At 53.9% G+C, this 17,597-nt stretch overlaps 1 protein-coding gene across 8 annotated transcripts in view; it reads right to left on the bottom strand.

Annotated features, from left to right (window-relative positions):
- Positions 1-17,597, bottom strand: part of TLE2 (TLE family member 2, transcriptional corepressor) — a 53,113-nt gene that overhangs the window by 2,117 nt on the left and 33,399 nt on the right. For 5 of the 8 annotated variants that reach the window (XM_037994509.2, XM_037994506.2, XM_037994501.2 and 2 more), the window contains 10 exons: positions 16,938-16,982; positions 15,730-15,879; positions 13,126-13,264; positions 11,667-11,827; positions 10,999-11,075; positions 7,958-8,207; positions 7,154-7,401; positions 6,872-7,019; positions 2,710-2,860; positions 678-754 (listed from right to left, as the gene is read on the bottom strand). In XM_037994509.2, coding sequence (XP_037850437.2) covers positions 678-754; positions 2,710-2,860; positions 6,872-7,019; positions 7,154-7,401; positions 7,958-8,207; positions 10,999-11,075; positions 11,667-11,827; positions 13,126-13,264; positions 15,730-15,879; positions 16,938-16,982 — 1,446 coding nt within the window. Of the gene's footprint in view, positions 1-677; positions 755-2,656; positions 2,861-6,871; positions 7,020-7,153; positions 7,402-7,957; positions 8,208-10,998; positions 11,076-11,666; positions 11,828-13,125; positions 13,265-15,729; positions 15,880-16,937; positions 16,983-17,597 lie in introns of all 8 variants that reach the window. The other 3 variants (XM_037994502.2, XM_037994503.2, XM_037994504.2) reach the window with 3 other exon arrangements.

Here is a 17,597-nt window from a genome sequence, read left to right as displayed (position 1 = left end):
GACAGGAAAATGGCTTGAACCCAGGAGATGGAGGTTGCAGTGAGCCAAGATCGCCACTGCACTCCAGCCTGGGAGATAGAGCAAGACTCTGTCTCCAAAAAAAAAAAAGGCAAATTTTATTTTTATTTATGTGAGGCGGAGTCTCGCTCTATCGCCCAGGCTGGAGTGCAGTGGCACGATCTCGGCTCACTGCAAGCTGGGCCTTCCAGGTTCACACCATTCTCCTGCCTCAGCCTCCTGAGTAGCTGGGATTACGGGCGCCCGCCACCACACCTGGCTAATTATTTTGTTTTTAGTAGAGATGCGGTTTCACCGTGTTAGCCAGGATGGTCTCAATCTCCTGACCTTGTGATCCACCCACCTCAGCCTCCCAAAGTGCTGGGATTACAGGCGTGAGCCACTGTGCCCAGCCAGCAAATTTTAAATTTTGTTATGTGCATCTTACTGCAACTATATTTTAGAAAAACCAACAGGCTACAGGCAGATGAGGCGAGGCCCTCTAGCTGAAATTCCAACCTCAGCTTCAGCACCTGGGCGGTGGGGAGGCTTGCAGGACCCTGAGGAGGGGTTAGGGTGGCAGGGGGTGCTGGGGGGACGGGGACAGGGGCAATCTCTGTGACCCTGGCATACCCGGGCACATGGCCCTGCCAGGGTGGGGGCTCCAGACCACTGAGTACCTGGAAAATGCTGGCCCCGTACGGCGTCCTCCAGGCGTTGAGCAGATTGTCCTTCCCAGTGCTGACAAACCACCGTCCTTGGGGAAGGAGAGCAGTGGGGTTCAAGGCGGGGCACTGAAGAGAGGCCAGGGCTGCAGGGGGAGGTGGGGCAGGCTGGGTCTGGCCTCTCCCTTTTCCTTTTTTTTTTTTTTTTTTCCAGAAAGGGTCTTGCTCTGTCACCCAGGCTGGAGTGCAGTGGTACAATCATAGCTCATTGCAGCCTCAACTGCCTGGGCTCAAGCGTGCCTCCCACCCAGCCTCCCAAGCAGCTGGGACCACAGGTGTGCAACACCACGCCCAGCTAACATTTTTAGTTTTTGCCAGGCGCGCCGGCTCGCACCTATAATCCCAGCACTTTGGGAGGCCAAGGCAGCTGGGTCACTTGAGGTCAGGAGTTTGAGATCAGCCTGGCCAACGTGGTGAAACCACTTCTCTACTAAAAACACAAAAATCAGCTGGACGTGGTGGCAGGCATCTGTAACTCCAGCTACGTGGGAGGCTGAGAGTTGAGAAGTGCTTGAACCTGGGACATGGAGGTTGCAGTGAGCCAAGATCATGCCACTGCACGCCAGCCTGGGCAACGGAGACTCCATCTCAAAAAAAAAAAAATGGCCGGGCGCGGTGGCTCAAGCCTGTAATCCCAGCACTTTGGGAGGCCGAGACGGGTGGATCACGAGGTCAGGAGATCGAGACCATCCTGGCTAACACGGTGAAACCCCGTCTCTACTAAGAAATACAAAAAACTAGCCGGGCGAGGTGGCGGGCGCCTGTAGTCCCAGCTACTTGGGAGGCTGAGGCCGGAGAATGGCGTGATCCCAGGAGGCGGAGCTTGCAGTGAGCTGAGATCCGGCCACTGCACTCCAGCCTGGGCTACAGAGCAAGACTCCGTCTCAAAAAAAAAAAAAAAAAAAAAAAAAATTACTATTTGTAGAGTTGGGATCTGACTATGCTCCCCCAGGCTAGTCTCAAACTCCTGGCCTCAAGCGAACCTCCCACCTTGGTCTCCCAAAATGCTGGGATTACAGGTGTGAGCCACCGTGCCCAGTCCAAGTACTTTTTTTTTTTTTTTTTTTTTTTTTTGGTATAAGGTATCTCATGTACTATTTAGGATATACTTACACTAACAGATGATTTTTTTAAGAGAGGGTCTCACTGCATTGCACAGGCTAGAGGGCAGTGATGCAGTCATAGCTCCCTACAGCCTCAAAGTCCTAGGCTCAAGCAATCCTCCTGCCTCAGCCTCCCTAGTAGTTGGGACTACAGGTGCAAGCCACCATACCCGGCTGTTTATTTCTTTGTAGAGAAAGTCTTGCTATGTTGCCCAGGCTGGTCTTGAACTACTGGTCTTGGGCAATCCTTCTGCCTTAGTGTCCCAAGTAGCTGAAACTACATGCATCAGCTACTGTGTCTGGCTTAAATTTCTTTTTTTCTTTTTTTTTTCTTTTTGAGATAGAGTGTTGTTCATTCAGACTAGAGTGCAGTGGCATGATCTTGGCTTACTGCGACTTCCACCTCCCAGATTCAAGCGATTCTCCTGCCTCAACCTCCCAAGTAGCTGGGATTACAGGCACCCATCACCACACCTGGCTAATTTTTGCACTTTTAATAGAGTCAGGGTTTCACCATGTTGGCCAGGCTGGTCTCGAACTCCTGACCTCAGGTGATCTGCCTGCCTTGGCCTCCCAGAGTGTTGGGATGACAGGCGTGAGCTACTGCACCCAGCCTTAAATTTGAATCTCGGATAAGTCATCAGTAATTTTTAGGACAGGTATATCCCAAATATTTCATTATTTGGTTTTTAGTATAAGTATATCCCACACACCACTTGGGATATAGTTGTACTAACGATTTGCTTTTGAGTATATAAAACTTAGTATAGAAATAACAGTATATAAATAACATTATTTGTTATTTATCTAAGATTTGGATTGAATAGGCACCCTGGGTTTTGTTGTGGTTTTGGGGGTGTGCCCCCCCGCCCCAGAAGACACACCACAGGAGGCAAACTTCAGGGACAGCACGCAGCTCTCGTGGAGGTGCAGCTGGTATTTCTCCGGCTTGCGGACGTGCAGGATCTCCACATTGCTACTCTCCATTCCGACCGCCAGCCAGTCCTGGTTAGGGCAGTGACCCAGGGAGAAAATCTGGGGGTAAAGAGGGAAGAGAAGGGGTCACGAGCCCCCCTTTGTTTTGTGTCTCCTGGGTTCACTCCGTCACCCAGGCTGCAGTGCAGTGGTGCAATCATGGCTCACTGCAGCCTCGACCTCCAGGGTTCAAGTGATCCTCCTGCCTCAGTCTCCTGAGTAGCTGGGATTACAGGCATGCGCCATCACGCTGGATAAATTTTTTTTTTTTCAGACGGAGTCTCACTGTGTCATTCAGGCTGCAGTGCAATGTTACAATCTCAGCTCACTGCAGCTTCTGCCTCCCAAGTTCAAGGGATTCTCCTGCCTCAGCCTCCCAAGTAGCTGGGATTACAGGTGCCTGCTGGCATGCCCAGGTAATTTTTGTATTTTTAGTAAAGACGGAGTTTCACTTGTGTTGGCCAGGCTGGTCTCAAACTGCTAACCTCAAGTGATCTGCCCGTCTTGGCCTCCCAAAGTGCTGGGATTACAGGTGTGAGCCACTATGTCCAGCCTACAAGTCCCTTTGGATATTGGGGGGTGCCCAGCACCATCAGGGTTGGGGGGTGGAGTCCAACATTCTCCCTCTTCAGCCCTCCCAGAGAAAGGCAGCTGGCCCAGGACTGGGAACACAGCAGACAACTGCATGTCGAATCATTAATATTAATCAGAATTACACAGAATCCTGGGGCTGCACATCCATTATCTGCTCTGAGCGCACAACAGCACAGGGAGGAGGCAGAGAGGAGGGAGAAGAGACAGAGAAGGGAACAGCCAGGCAAGGACAATCACTCCCCTTAAGCAGATGGTGGAAGCTGAGGCAGTGTCCCCTCAAGGTCACACAGCAAGGCTATGAAAGACCGGGCCTTGGCCATGGCCAGGCTCTGTGGCTCATGCCAGTAATCCCAACGCTTTAGGAGGCCAAGGCAGGCGGATCATCTGAGGTCAGGAGTTCGTGACCAGCCTGGCCAACAGGGCAAAACCCCATCTCTACTAAAAATGCAAACATTAGCCAGGTGTGATGTTGGGCACCTGTAATCCCAGCTACTTGGGAGACTGAGGCAGGAGAATCGCTTGAACCTGGGAGGTGGAAGTTGCAGTGAGCTGAGATTGCACCACTGTACTCCAGCATGGGTGACAGAGCAAGACTCTGTCTCAAAACAAAACAAAACAAAACAAAACACCAAAAAAAACCCCAAAAACAAGATAGACAAGCCAGGCCTGGGAGACAGGACTTCTCACTCTTAGCTTGGAATGTTCCCTACTTTTTTTTTTTTTTTTTTTTTTTGAGACGGAGTCTGGCTCAGTCGCCCAGGCTGGAGTGCAGTGGCGCGATCTCGGCTCACTGCAAGCTCCGCCTCCCGGGTTCACGCCATTCTCCTGCCTCAGCCTCCCGGGTAGCCGGGACTACAGGCGCCCGCCACCTCGCCCGGCTAATTTTTTGCATTTTTAGTAGAGACGGGGTTTCACCGTGTTAGCCAGGATGGTCTCGATCTCCTGACCTCGTGATCCGCCCGCCTCGGCCTCCCAAAGTGCTGGGATTACAGGCGTGAGCCACCGCGCCCGGCTTTTTTTTTTTTTTTTTTTTTTTTTTTTTTTTTTTTAGACAGGGTCTCGTTCTGTGGCCCAGGCTGCAGTGCAGTGGTGCGATCATGACCCACAGCAGCCTCGACCTCCTCCCAGGCTCAAGTGATCCTCCCACCTCAGCCTCACAAGTAGCTGTGATCACAGATGTGTGCCATCATGCCTTATTTATTTATTTGTTTATTTTGAGACGGAGTCTCGCACTTTCACCCAGGCTGGAGTGCAGTGGTGCGATCTTGGCTCACTGCAAGCTCTGCCTCCTGGGTTCACGTCATTCTCCTGCCTGAGCCTTCTGAGTAGCTGGGACTACGGGTGTCTGCCCCCACACCCGGGTAGTTTTTTGTATTTTTAGTAGAGACAGGGTTTCACCGTGTTAGCCAGGATGGTCTTGATTCCCTGACCTCGTGATCCGCCCACCTCAGCCTCCCAAAGTGCTGGGATTACAGGCGTGAGCCACAGCGCCCGGCCCACCATGCCTTATTTTTAATTTTTTTGTAGGGACAAGGTCTTGCTATGTTGCCAAGGCCGATCTCAATCTCCTAGGCTCAAGCGATCCTCCTGCCTCAGCCTCCCGAACTGCTGGGATTACAGGCGTTGGCCACTGAGCCTGGCCTGGAATGTTCCCCATTTGCAATGCTGCTTTTCATTGTTTTTTATTATTATTATTATTATTATTATTAGAGTTTCGCTTTTCTTGCCCAGGCTGGAGTGCAATGGCACGATCTCGGCTCACCGCAAACTCTGCCTCCCAGGTTCAAGCAATTCTCCTGCCTCAGCCTCCCAAATAGCTGGGATTACAGGCATGCACCACCACACCCAGCTAATTTTGTATTTTTAGTAGAGACAGAGTTTCTCCATATTGGTCAGGCTGGTCTTGAACTCCCGACCTCAAGCAATCCACCCACCTCAGCCTCCCAAAGTGCTGCGATTACAGGCGTCAGTCACTGAGCCTGGCCTGGAATGTTCCCCATTTGCAATGGTGCTTTTTGGTTTGATTTTAAAAGGATTCAGGGTCCTCCTCCTCCTGTAGCCCACCCCATTTTAGGCACAAACAGGAATCAGGCTCTGTTCCACCCTAAACCGCTTGGAGTCTCACTAACAAGACGCCTGTGGAAATAACCACACATTTACAGAAGAGAAGACTGGAGGGCTTCAAATGTCGTTTCCTGGCCATACAGAAGCATTCCTGAGTAGAGACGCATTGAGGGGCACCCAGTGAACTAGGAGATATTCACCATGGCATCCCTAGAAATGTTCTTAGCTCAACTAAGCTTCGGGGATATGGGATGGAGAACTCTGTCCACCTGCACTCCTCATTTCCCTATCAAACAGTTCGTCAAATGAAAGAACAATGGGTTGGACATAATGAGCCTGGGAGGCAGGGCGCGGTGGCTCACACCTGTAATTCCCACACTGGGAAGCTAAGGCAGGTGGATCATTTGAAGCCAGGAGTCCAAGACTAGCCTGGACAACACAGTGAAACCCTGTCTCTACCAACAAATACAAAAATTAGGCAGGCATGGTGGTGCATGCCTGTAGTCCCAGCTACTCAGGTGACTGAGGCATGAGAATCATTTGAACCTGGGAGGCAGAGGTTGCAGTGAGCTGAGATCATGCCACTGCATCCCTATCTCAAAAAAAAAAAAAAAAAAAAAAGAGTTTGGGAGTTAGGAGTTAGCTCCTCTTAGGTTTCAAGGAGGGGCAAATGAGATGGGTCTTGAGGGATGAATAGGAGTTTGCTAATTACAGAAAGAAGAGAAAGGCATTTCAGCCACAGGGAACAAATGTGCAGAGGTCTCAGAGCTGTCCCAGAGTATGCTGTGCATGAGACCAGCCCATGGAAACCCTGAATGACAGAACAAGGAGCTCACAGCCTGCCCCCAAAGCAGGTGAGAGGCAGGATCTAGGGTCACAGTGCCTGAAGATTCGCTCTCTTTGCTCAGCCCTGAGGAGCCCCCAGTTCTGTCCAGCCCCTTCACCATGTCCTTCAGCTTAGGCTCCACCTCAGTGGGGATCTCTCCATGCCCAGCTCCTCCTCCATCAACCTCCACTCTGTCCTCCTGGCCAGTAGCTCCCCTTGGTGAGTCCTCGGTGGGGAAGTGTTTGTCCCATGCTCTGGGCGGGGTCCAGAGATTAAAGGCTGGGAGAACCCAGCTGCACGAGGAAAGACACATATAAGGGTATGGCTGGACACAAGCAGGTGGGGAAGATGATCTGGGGGTCTCAGTAGCCCCACAGCTTCATATGAATCATCAGCTCTTTTGTGTTCCCTTACGTCCTTAGAGAGTTAAAGGGGAAGCTTGTGGATGTGTCTGGAGGACAAGAAAGATGGGCACCATAGCAGATATGAGTCCTGTCCTGCTTGTAGAAGTGGGCACCTCACAAGGAAAGGAAGGGACGCTGGATTCCTAGAGCTTCCATCCCCCTCCCGCCAGAACCGAACAGCACCTGGGAGCTGAAGTCGTGCTGCTGCAGCTGGCGGCCCTCCCGCAGGTCCCAGCAGCGCACCGTGTTGTCCAGGCCCCCTGTCCAGAGCCGAGTGCCATAATCGGAAATATCAATGCAGCTGGCACCGTCCGTGTGGCCCTGGAACTGCCTAGAGGGAGAAGGGCCCAGGTGTCCATCTTGGAATTCGAGCTGCCCCAGGGTCCTTCCAGGTCACTCCTCCACCCTCCCTGCACCAAGAGGGGCCGGGGGCTTGCCCAAGGTCCTAGCGCACCTGCCACCCACCTGACCATAGTCTGGTTCTGCAGGTCCCAGACCACAATGTTGCCATCGCTGCAGCAGGAGAAGCAAACCTTGGCGTCGGGGCTGACGGCCAGGGCGTAGCAGGCCGGGGCCGAGGAGGTTAGCTCGGCCTTGATACGGGGCGTGGGTGCCGCCAGGTCCCAAATGGACAAGGTGCTGGCCTCACCGCCCACTATCAGACTCCGGCCATCCGGCAGCAACTTGCAGGAGCGAATGTAGTTGTCTCGGTTCTGGGGTCGGGGAGAGAAGCAGGGGCTGGGGGTTGGTCCCAGGTGAGGCCTCTAGGAGCCTAGCTCAATGTGGGGGTCTCTGGAGCCCAAGGTAGCCTCATCCTGATTATCCTGCAAGCCCTACCCTGACTGGCCAGCAAAACCCACCCCTTTAGCCCACAAACCCTGTTCCATTTGACAAGCTCCGCCCTTTACCTGTAAACCCCATCCATGGTTGGCCTGCAAGCCCTACCCTGATTGCTGGTGAGCCACGCCCCTTTGACTCGCAAATGCTGCCCCATCTGACTATAAGCTCCATCCTTTACCTATAAACCCCACCCATACTTGGCCTGCAAACCCTGATTGTCTTGCAAGCCTAATTCTGATTGGCCAATGAGCCCCACCCCTTTGGCTTGCAAGCCCTGCCCCAAGTGACTACAAGCTCCACCCTTCACCTATAAGCCCCGCCCTTCACATGTAGCCCCACCCACACCCAGCCTGCAAACACCGCCCCATTTGAACACAAGCTCCACCCCTCAGTTGTGAGTCCCGCCCACTGTCCCACCCCCGCCCTCACCAGGCAGTCGAGCTGGGCCACGGGCGTCTTGGCCCCAGGCTGGCCCACGTCCCACACCTTCACACAGCCCTTGCCGCCCGTGTACACGTGCTGCGTGGAGCCGCTGATGGTGACTGCGCAGACCACCTCGCCGTGTGCCAGCGTGTGCAGCTGCCGGGCGTGCCGCGGGATGCCTGCGCCCACCAGTGCATCCGAGGGGAAGGGCACGGGCTGCATCTGTCCGTCCGCAGACACGTGGAAGGAGTAGGCCCTGGAGAGAAAGTCGGGGCATGACCCAGCCCTGGGCACCACGCCCCCACACCTGGGAGGGCAGGGAGACGCCTTTGTCCTGCCTGGCATCCTCTGATGCGTTTATTTATTTTTGAGATACAGTCTCGCTCTGTCGCCCAGGCAGGAGTGCAGTGGTACAATCTCAGCTCACTGCAAGCTCTGCCTCCCGGGTTCACGCCATTCTCCTGCCTCAGCCTCCCGAGTAACTGGGACTACAGGCGCCGCCACCACGCCTGGCTAATTTTTTGTATTTTTAGTAGAGACGGGGTTTCACCATGTTAGCCAGAATGGTCTCGATCTCCTGACCTCGTGATCCGCCCGTCTCGGCCTCCCAAAGTGCTGGGATTACAGGCGTGAACCACCACACGTGGCCCTTTTGTTTTTTTGAGAGGCAGTCTCACCCTGTTGCCAGGGCTGGAGTGCAGTGGCCGGATCTCAGCTCACTGCAACCTCTGCCTCCTGGGTTCAAGCGATTCTCCTGCCTCGGCCTCTCGAGTAGCTGGGATTACAGGCATGCGCCACCACGCTCGGCTAAGTTTTTTGTATTTTTAGTAGAGACAGGGTTTCACCATGTTGGCCAGGCTGGTTTTGAACTCCGAACCTCAAGTGATCCACCCATCTCAGCCTCCCAAAGTGCTAGGATTACAGGCATGAGCCACCAGGCCCAGCCTGATGTGTTTTTTTGGTTTGTTTTTTGAGACAGAGTCCCGCTCTGTCGCCCAGGCTGGAGTGCAGTGGCATGATCTGGGCTCACTGTAACCTCTGCTTCCCGGGTCCAAGCGATTCTCCTGCCTCAGTCTCCCAAGGAGCTGGGATTACAGGCACAGGCCACCACGCCTGGCTAATTTTTTTGTATTTTTACTAGAGACAGGTTTTCACCATGTTGGTCAGGCTGGTCTCAAACTCCTGACCTCAAATGACCCACCCACCTCGGCCTCCCTGGGATTACAGGCGTGAGCCACCAGGCCTGGCCTATGATGCATTTTTTTAAAGTAATTATCTCTATTATTATTTTGTAGAGATGAGGTCTTGCTATGTTGCCCGGGCTGGTCTCAAACTCCTGGCTTCAAGTGATCCTCCCACCTTGGCCTCCCAAAGCCCTGGGATGACAGGAGTGAGCCATGGTGCTCGGCCTCTGATTCATTTAGGAAAAAGGCAGGACAACGTGGTCAAAAGTGATATGGGACAGTCAGTGGGTGGCACAAATACACAGGGGGTCTAGGTCGTGGTGTGGCACATGGTAAATAAACACTTAATAAACGTTCATTCAACCAAGGACCCACAAAGGCATGTTGAATGTTTCAGACCAGCTAGAAGGTGCTGTCCTAGGAGCCCCGGCCACCTGTGACCAGTTAAGATACTTAAATGAACTGAAATTAAATAAACATTTTCAGGCCGGCACAGTGGCTCACACCTGGAATCTCAGAACTTTGGGAGGCTGAGGTAGGTGGATCATTTGAGGTCAGGAGTTCAAAACCAGCCTGGCCAACATCGTGAAACCCCATCTCTACTAAAAATACAAAAATTAGCTGGCAGTGGTACAGGCCTGTAATCCCAGCTACTGGGGAGGCTGGAGCAGGAGAATCGCTTGAACCCAGGAGGTGGAGGTTGCAGTGAGCTGAGATCTCACCCCTGTACTCAGGCCTGGGGCACAGAGTGAAACTTTGTCTCAAAAAACAAAACAAAACAAAAATTTTCAGCTCCTCAGTTGCACTGGCCACATTTCAAGTACTCAAAGCCACTATCAGCTGGTGGCAATCGGGTTGGCCAGCAGTGGGTGTAGAACACCTCCATCACTGCAGAAAGTTCTGTGGACATTGGGGCTAGGTCTTCGCTGGGGGAGCCGTCCCCGTTAGCAGGGTGCTAAGCAGCATCCCTGGCCTCCACACTCCAGGCCAGGAGCGTTTCCTCCCCCAGCTGTGACAACCACACATGTCCCCTGACATCACCCAGTGTCCCCTTAGGGGTCAGAGTCTACTTCTATGGAGAGCCAGTGGAACTCCGAGTAGCTTACACAAGAGACTTTCTTTTTTTTCTTTTTTTTTTTTTTTTTGAGACGGAGTCTCGCTCTGTCGCCCAGGCTGGAGTGCAGTGGCCGGATCTCAGCTCACTGCAAGCTCCGCCTCCCAGGTTTACGCCATTCTCCTGCCTCAGCCTCCCGAGTAGCTGGGACTACAGGCGCCCGCCACCTCGCCCGGCTAGTTTTTTTGTATTTTTTAGTAGAGACGGGGTTTCATCGTGTTAGCCAGGATGGTCTCGATCTCCTGACCTCGTGATCCGCCCGTCTCGGCCTCCCAAAGTGCTGGGATTACAGGCTTGAGCCACCGCGCCTGGCCTTTCTTTTTTTCTTTCTTTCTTTTTTTTTTTTCTTTGAGACAGAGTTTTGCTCTTGTTGCCCAGGCTGGAGTGCAGCGGCGCAGTCTCAGCTCACTGCAACCTCCACCTCCCAGGTTCAAGCGATTCTCATGCCTCAGCCTCCCAAGTAGCTGGGATTACAGGTGCCCGCCACCACATCCAGCTAATTTTTGTATTTTTAGTAGAGACGGGGTTTCGCCATGTTGGCCAGGCTGGTGTCAAACTCCTGACCTCAAGTCATCCGCCTGCCTCGGCCTCCCTAAGTGCTGAGATTACAGGCGTGAACCACCGTGCCCGGCCCACACGAGACTTTCTAGAAGGGGAGCAGGGAGACCCCAACCACACAGGGTAAGACCTCAGAGGAGGTGGGGGGCTGGCCTGGGTCCCCAGGCAGGAAACCCCACCCTGGTACTCACGGCTTTCCCCCAGGGATGCTGGGTAGGGAGGAAGAGACGGATGACCCTCGGAGATGCGGGTGAGACTCAAATGCCATCTGTCAGAATGCCAGAGGGGCTGTCAGTGAGGCAGGTGACTCCAACCCACCTCTGTGCTGGCCCACGCCCACCTGCCATGCCGTTGTTTATCAGCCCCTCCCCAAGGAAGCAGAGATGGCTTCGCTCTGCCTGTCACACTACACAGGGAGGGCTGAGGTTTTCACTTGAGGGCACCGGCCCCAAAATCTCTGTCCAGGAAATCCTAGAACTCCAGGGTTCCAAGGATCCTGAAGGGTTCTCCATCCAACGTCCAGACTGGCTCTATGACAGAGGTCTCTAAACTCCAGCCCCCCGGGACAAATCTGGTCCACTGCTCGCTTTTGTAAACAGTGTCCTAAGGCCAAGGCCCTACTGCTCCTTTTCATGCAGCTTAATCACCATTGCATTTTTCCACAATCACAAGTCCTGCTTTGTATTAAGCTTGTGGGACTACTGAGACCCCCAGATCGTCTTCCCATGCACACTTGCTGAGCCAGGGCTCCCTTCCCTTTCTGCACTCTCGTGTCTCTCCTTGTGTAGTTGGTTTCTCCTCCCGGCCCCCAGCCCCTGGGCCCTGCTGACACCTCCTACGCCCCCACCCAAGGACTCACCATGGGGGAGCGTCCGTATACCACAGAGCTGCTGACCTGAGGGGACAGGTGGAGGCTGACATAGGAGCTGGGCACAGAGAGGTCTCCATTGAGGGTGCTGTGGGAGCCCAGGCTGAAGGACGTGGTGAAGGGACTGGACAGAGTCAGGGGGCTCCTCAGGGCTGAGAGGGAAGAGTCGGGGACAGGTTTTGACACCCTGGACCCAGATCCCACCTCCCACTGCCTTGGGAGCTCCCTGGCCTTTCATTCGGAGTTTCCATGCGCTGGTCCCACAGTGGCCATAGCCCGGGACACCTCCAGACCTCTGCACTACCGTTCCTCCGGTGGACATGACTTTCTCTCCCTCTTTTTTTTTTTAGATGGAATCTTGCTCTGTTGCCAGGCCGGAGATCAGGAGCACGATCGCGGCTCACTGAAACCTCCGCCTCCTGGGTTCAAGCAATTCTGCTGCCTCAGCCTCCCGCGTAGCTGGGACTATGGCCATTCTCTTTCTTTTAATTGGCAAACTCCTACCGATCCTTCAAAACCCAGGCTCATGCCTGTAATCCCAGCACTTTGGAAGGTCGAAGTGGGAGGATCACCTGAGGTCAGGAGTTCAAGACCAGCCTGACCAACATAGTGAAACCTGGTCTCTACTAAAAATACAAAAATTAGCTGGGCATGGTGGCGTGTGCCTGTAATTCCAGCTACTCAGGAGACTGAGGCAGGAGAATTGCTTGAAGCCGGGAGCAGGAGGTTGCCATGAGCTGAGATCGCGCCATTGCACTCTAGCCTGGGCAACAAGAGTGAAACTCCGTCTCAAAAAAAAAAAAAAAAAAGAAAAAAAAATTGAGGCCCAATGTCCCTTAACATCTCAGAAACATCCTTGGGCCTCCCCATTGCCAGCCTCCAGCTTTGCCCTTCTTGGGCACCTGGCTTGGTACCAGCCCTGATTATACAGGGCTGTGAGTTTTGGGGTCTGGGTTTCGTCCCTTTTTGCCACCTGGGAGTTCCTTGAGGGCAGGTTCCAAGGACAACTTTTTTCAGGGGCCCCGGAACCAGCCCAGGGCGTGACCGTAAGGCAGAAAAGATGACCACTGTCATTCCCCAGATTACTGATCGGGAAACTGAGGCTCAGAGAGGATGGGTCACTTGCCCAAGGTCACCCAGCTGGTGAATACCCAAGCTTGGTCTGAAACCCAAGCCCGTCTGGCCCTGAAGATCGTCTCTCCAGTGCACTAGGGCTGAAACCTGCGACTAAGCCCCTTCCACGCTCCAGGCCTCAGTTTCCCTGCCTGCCAAGCTGAGACAACGAGGACCTGCCCAGAGGGAGGCAGAGTCTAACTTGAAGTCACAAAAAGGACTAAGGCAATGAACGCCAGGCCTGGAATCTCAGCCTTCTGCCTCTCCAGCCCCTTTTCCTAGATCTCCCCGGAGATGAGGCCTGCTCCGGACAGGCACCAACAGGCAAGGTGCTCACCGATGCTGTCCGTGGAAGGCGCTGGCTTGGCAGCGAGCTGGCAGAGGTGACTGGCTGAGCTGGGCCCAGGGGTGGACGCGTCCTGGGGCGGGGAGGAGTCGCAGGACTTGGAGGCAGGAGTGCTGGGGGGAAGGTCATTCTGCAGAGAAAGGGCAGGACTGAACGCCACCAGACACCTGGTGTCTTGTGGCCTAATGATCCGATCAGAAACTGTGGGGGCCAGTCGCAGTGTCTCACACCTGTAATCCCAACACTTTGGGAGGCCCAGGTGGACGGATCACCTGAGGTCAGGAGTTAGAGACCAGCCTGGCCAACACGGTAGCATGGTAAAACCACATCTCTACTAAAAATACAAAAAAAGATTAGCTGGGCGTGGTGGCGCATGCCTGTGATCCCAGCTACTCAGGAGGCTGAGGCAGGAGGAGAATTGCTTGAACCCAGGAGGTGGAGGTTGCAGTGAGCTGAGATCACGCCATTGCACTCCAGCCTCAGCAGCAGAACACGACTCTGCCTCGGCTGGGAGCGGTGGTTCACACCTGTAATCCCAACACTTTGGGAGGCCAAGGCAGGTGGATCACTTGAGGTCAGGAGTTTGAGACCACCCTGGCCAACATGGTGAAACCCTGTCTACTAAAAATACAAAATTAGCTGGACATGGTGGCACGTGCCTGTAATTCCAGCTACTCGGGAGGCTGAGGCAGGAGACTTGCCTGAACCCAGGAGGCAGAAGTTGCAGTGAGCTGGGATCAGGCCATTGCACTCTAGCCTGGGCAACAAGAGCAAAATTCCACCAAAAAAAAAAAAAAAAAGGCAACAAAGTTACAAAGTTATAGGCTGTCAAGATTTGCATTCTTTTTTTTTTTAATACAGGGTCTTGCTCTCAAAAGTAACATGATCAGATAGGCACTGCGGCTCATGCCTGTGATCCCAGCACGTTGGGAGGCCAGGGCGGGCAGATCACCTGAGATCAGGAGATCTAGACCATCCTGGCTAACACAGTGAAACTCTGTTCTACTAAAAATACAAAAAATTAGCCAGGCGTGGTGGCGCGCACCTGTAGTCCCAGCTATCCACTATCCGGGAGGCTGAGACAGGAGAATCTCTTGAACCTGGGAGGCAGTGGTTGCAGTGAGCTGAGATCGCGCCACTGCACTCCAGACTGGGTGACAGAGAGAGACCCCATCTCCAAAACAAAAAACATAAAACAAACAAACAAAAAAGGCACGCTCGTAGCTCAATGCAGCCCCAACCTCCCACACTCAACTGATCCTCCCAACTCAGCCTCCCAAGTAGCTGGCACTACAGGCACACGTCTCCATGCCCGGCTAACTTTTTAAATTTTTTTGTAGAGACAAGGTCTCACTATGTTGCCCAGGCTGGTCTCCAACTCCTGCTCTTGAGTGATCGTCCTGCCTTGGCCTCCCAAAGCCCTGGGATGACAGGCATGAGCCACAGCCCGCAGCCACTGTTGAGATTCTTGAACGACAAGGAATTAGAAACTCCGGGATGGGCTCGTGGAGAGGCAGACCCCACCGCGGCACATTCTCAGGCGAAGGAAGAACGCCCAGCACACAGTGCAGTCCTCCTTGTACCCCCCGCGGAGAGGGAGGTGTCGCCCAGAGCTGTCCTTCCCCAAGGGGAGCTCTGAGGAAAGCAGCAGCTGGACCTCCATCTAGGGGCAGGTTCTGTTATCTCGGCTTCATGTCACCGCCTCCCCTGCCTCCCAAGAAACTTCGCATCCTTGTCTTGCGTCTGTCTCGGCTTCCCATGACACCATCGCACACACGCTGACAGCTGCACAGCACCCGCACCCGCGAGAGAGTGGATGGGACAACTGTGGGGTCAGGGAGGACCCCTGAGGGCTTCTCTAATACAACGGAGCTGCCCTACCCCCTCGTAAGGTTTTTCCCGCAGTGGGAGGAGGGCACTTAAGATAGAATGGGAGCCCCAACCTCTGGCGGTTGCCATGGTAACCTGCCAAGAGGGGAGGCCTTGAAACCGGGAGGGGAGGCCTAGAAACCGACATACTCTCCCCTGGTAAGTGCAGGGGAGGGGTCTGGAGAAGATTTGGGGTGAGGGGAGCCACAAAAGGAGCTGAATTTCGAATGCCCTGGGGGTGCTTTTAGATGGCTTACATGCCTGGCATTAAACTCCAGGAGGTTCAACCGGAAAGTTGTTCCTATATTAATTATCTTTCCTTCCGGGGACAACATCTCAGCTGGGGGCCGGTGTGTCTCTAAGCGCCTCTGGAAGGGCTCAACACATGCAGGCCTGGGTCCAGCTTAGCTGGCTGGGCTTTCACTGTGTTTATTTCCATGGGATTTCCTATTGATTGCGAGAGAGAGACCTGCTTTCCATGTAAGGTGGTGAATTGCCTCTTAAAATTTATCTACAAAGCTTCTTTACAAAGTTGCCTTTTAATATTTACTGAGGTTCAACAAAGTCAGTCCCAGCGGGAGGTTAAAAAAAAAAAGCACAAGGAGAGGGTGGACAATGCCAGCCGGGCTGATTTCTCATCATTGCCCTCTGTGTCATGGGGTAGTGTCTGTTTCCAGGCCCCCAGGATGAATAAAGTGAGTTTCAAGGCCCTCCCCTCCTCCTTACCAGGATGAGCTCCTTGGCTCTAGGGAGCGGTGAGCCAAGGCTAGAGGCCAAGGAGGCCGGACTGTCCACCAGGTCCCGACGGGCAGGAACACAGATGGGTACCTTTCCGCAGGGGGTGGTAGCCGGGCTGGGGGGCTCTGAGGGTTGGTCCTGGGTTCGAGAAGGTAACATTGAGCAGAGTTGAAATGAGAGAGAGTCCCTCTCTATCCTCCTCCCGACTCCCACCCCAATCTCTAGAATGGGTACCCACGACCCACCACAGGAAGATTATGAAACCTCCTGCTGCCTCAGTTTACTCATCTGTAAAATGTATTTTTTTTTTTTTTTTGAGTCTCACTCCGTCACCCAGGCTGGAGTACAGTGGCTTCCTGCAACCTCCGCCTCCTGGGTTCAAGCAAGCACATCCAGCTAATTGTTTTGTATTTTTAGTAGAGACAGGGTTTCACCATGTTGTCAGGCTGGTCTCAAACTCCTGACCTCAAGTGATCCATCCGCCTCAGTCTCCCAAAGTGCTGGGATTACAGGTGTGAGCCACCATGCCCAGCCTGTAAAATGGGTTTAATGGGCCGGGCGCGGTGGCTCAAGCCTGTAATCCTAGCACTTTGGGAGGCCGAGACGGGCGGATCACGAGGTCAGGAGATCGAGACCATCCTGGCTAACATGGTGAAACCCCGTCTCTACTAAAAAATACAAAAAACTAGCCGGGCGCGGTGGCGGGCGCCTGTAGTCCCAGCTACTCGGGAGGCTGAGGCAGGAGAATGGCGTAAACCCGGGAGGCGGAGCTTGCAGTGAGCTGAGATCGGCCACTGCACTCCAGCCTGGGCGACAGAGCGAGACTCCGTCTCAAAAAAAAAAAAAAAAAAAGGGTTTAATGATAGGCTCTACTCCATAAGCACCCATAGCAAGGACTACATAAGGCCTTGGTTTTATTTTCCCATTGAACAGATGGGGAAAAGTGAGGCCAGGGAAGTGGGGATGTCACTGCCCACAAATCACTTAGTGAGCCCGGACTTGAAGTCACTGCCCATGCAATGGAGAGGAGGTCAGCCAGAGGTGTCAGGGAGCCCCCGACGCTTCCTGGCCCCATCCCAGCTGTCCCACAGAGGGGGGAACCAGGACCCCCACTACCTCTGAGTCCTCCCATTCCAGAAAACCCACCTCTTGCTCTGTGCCTAGAGTAGGGGAAGAGGCTGGACCCCTGGACTCACCTCATCCACCACCAGATTGTAGTCACTCTTGTCTTCGTCACTTTCCTGGTGGGAGATGGGGGAGAGAGCCCATCGTGGTCATGCCCCTGTCTCCGCGCCCCCATCCACTCCCCAGGAGTTGGGGGCATGAGCCCAGCCAGCCCCAAGGCATGACTGGGATTCTCAGACCCCTGCATCCGTTTGCTCAGAGCAGAAGGGAACGCCGCACGTGCCCGCATCTGGGAAGGACGGGGTCGGCTGGGCAGGTGGGCACCTTGTGGAGAGAACTTTGAAGGATGTGGACTACATGAGTGCCCTGTGTGACTCCCGGTCCTCTCAGACCTCAGTTTACCCCCTGTATGGTAAGGGGAGAACCAGAGACCAGGAATCGCCCTTACCTCCTTCCTTGATCTCGCCAACGAAGTCAAGCAGTCCCTCGGGCATGTCTGTCTCACTCATCTCTCTGGCCATTTCCACCCACTACAGCCCTAGGACAGACCTCATCCCCTCCTAATCCCTTCCTGGGGCTCCTGGCCTCCAGCCTTGCCCCTTCCAGGCAACCCTCCAAGCTGGCCCCAGACAGATTTTCCTAAGACCTATCCCCACCTCTGCTCTGCAACCCTCTATGGCTCCCCATTGCTTTGGAAGACAGACCAAGCTCCAATTCTATTCACTGATGCA

This window comes from Chlorocebus sabaeus, chromosome 6 (assembly GCF_047675955.1).
Source record: "Chlorocebus sabaeus isolate Y175 chromosome 6, mChlSab1.0.hap1, whole genome shotgun sequence".
Classification (NCBI taxonomy): domain Eukaryota; kingdom Metazoa; phylum Chordata; class Mammalia; order Primates; family Cercopithecidae; genus Chlorocebus; species Chlorocebus sabaeus.
The sequence above is the reverse complement of the archived record's forward strand: the minus strand, read 5'-3'. Positions and strand labels throughout refer to the sequence as shown.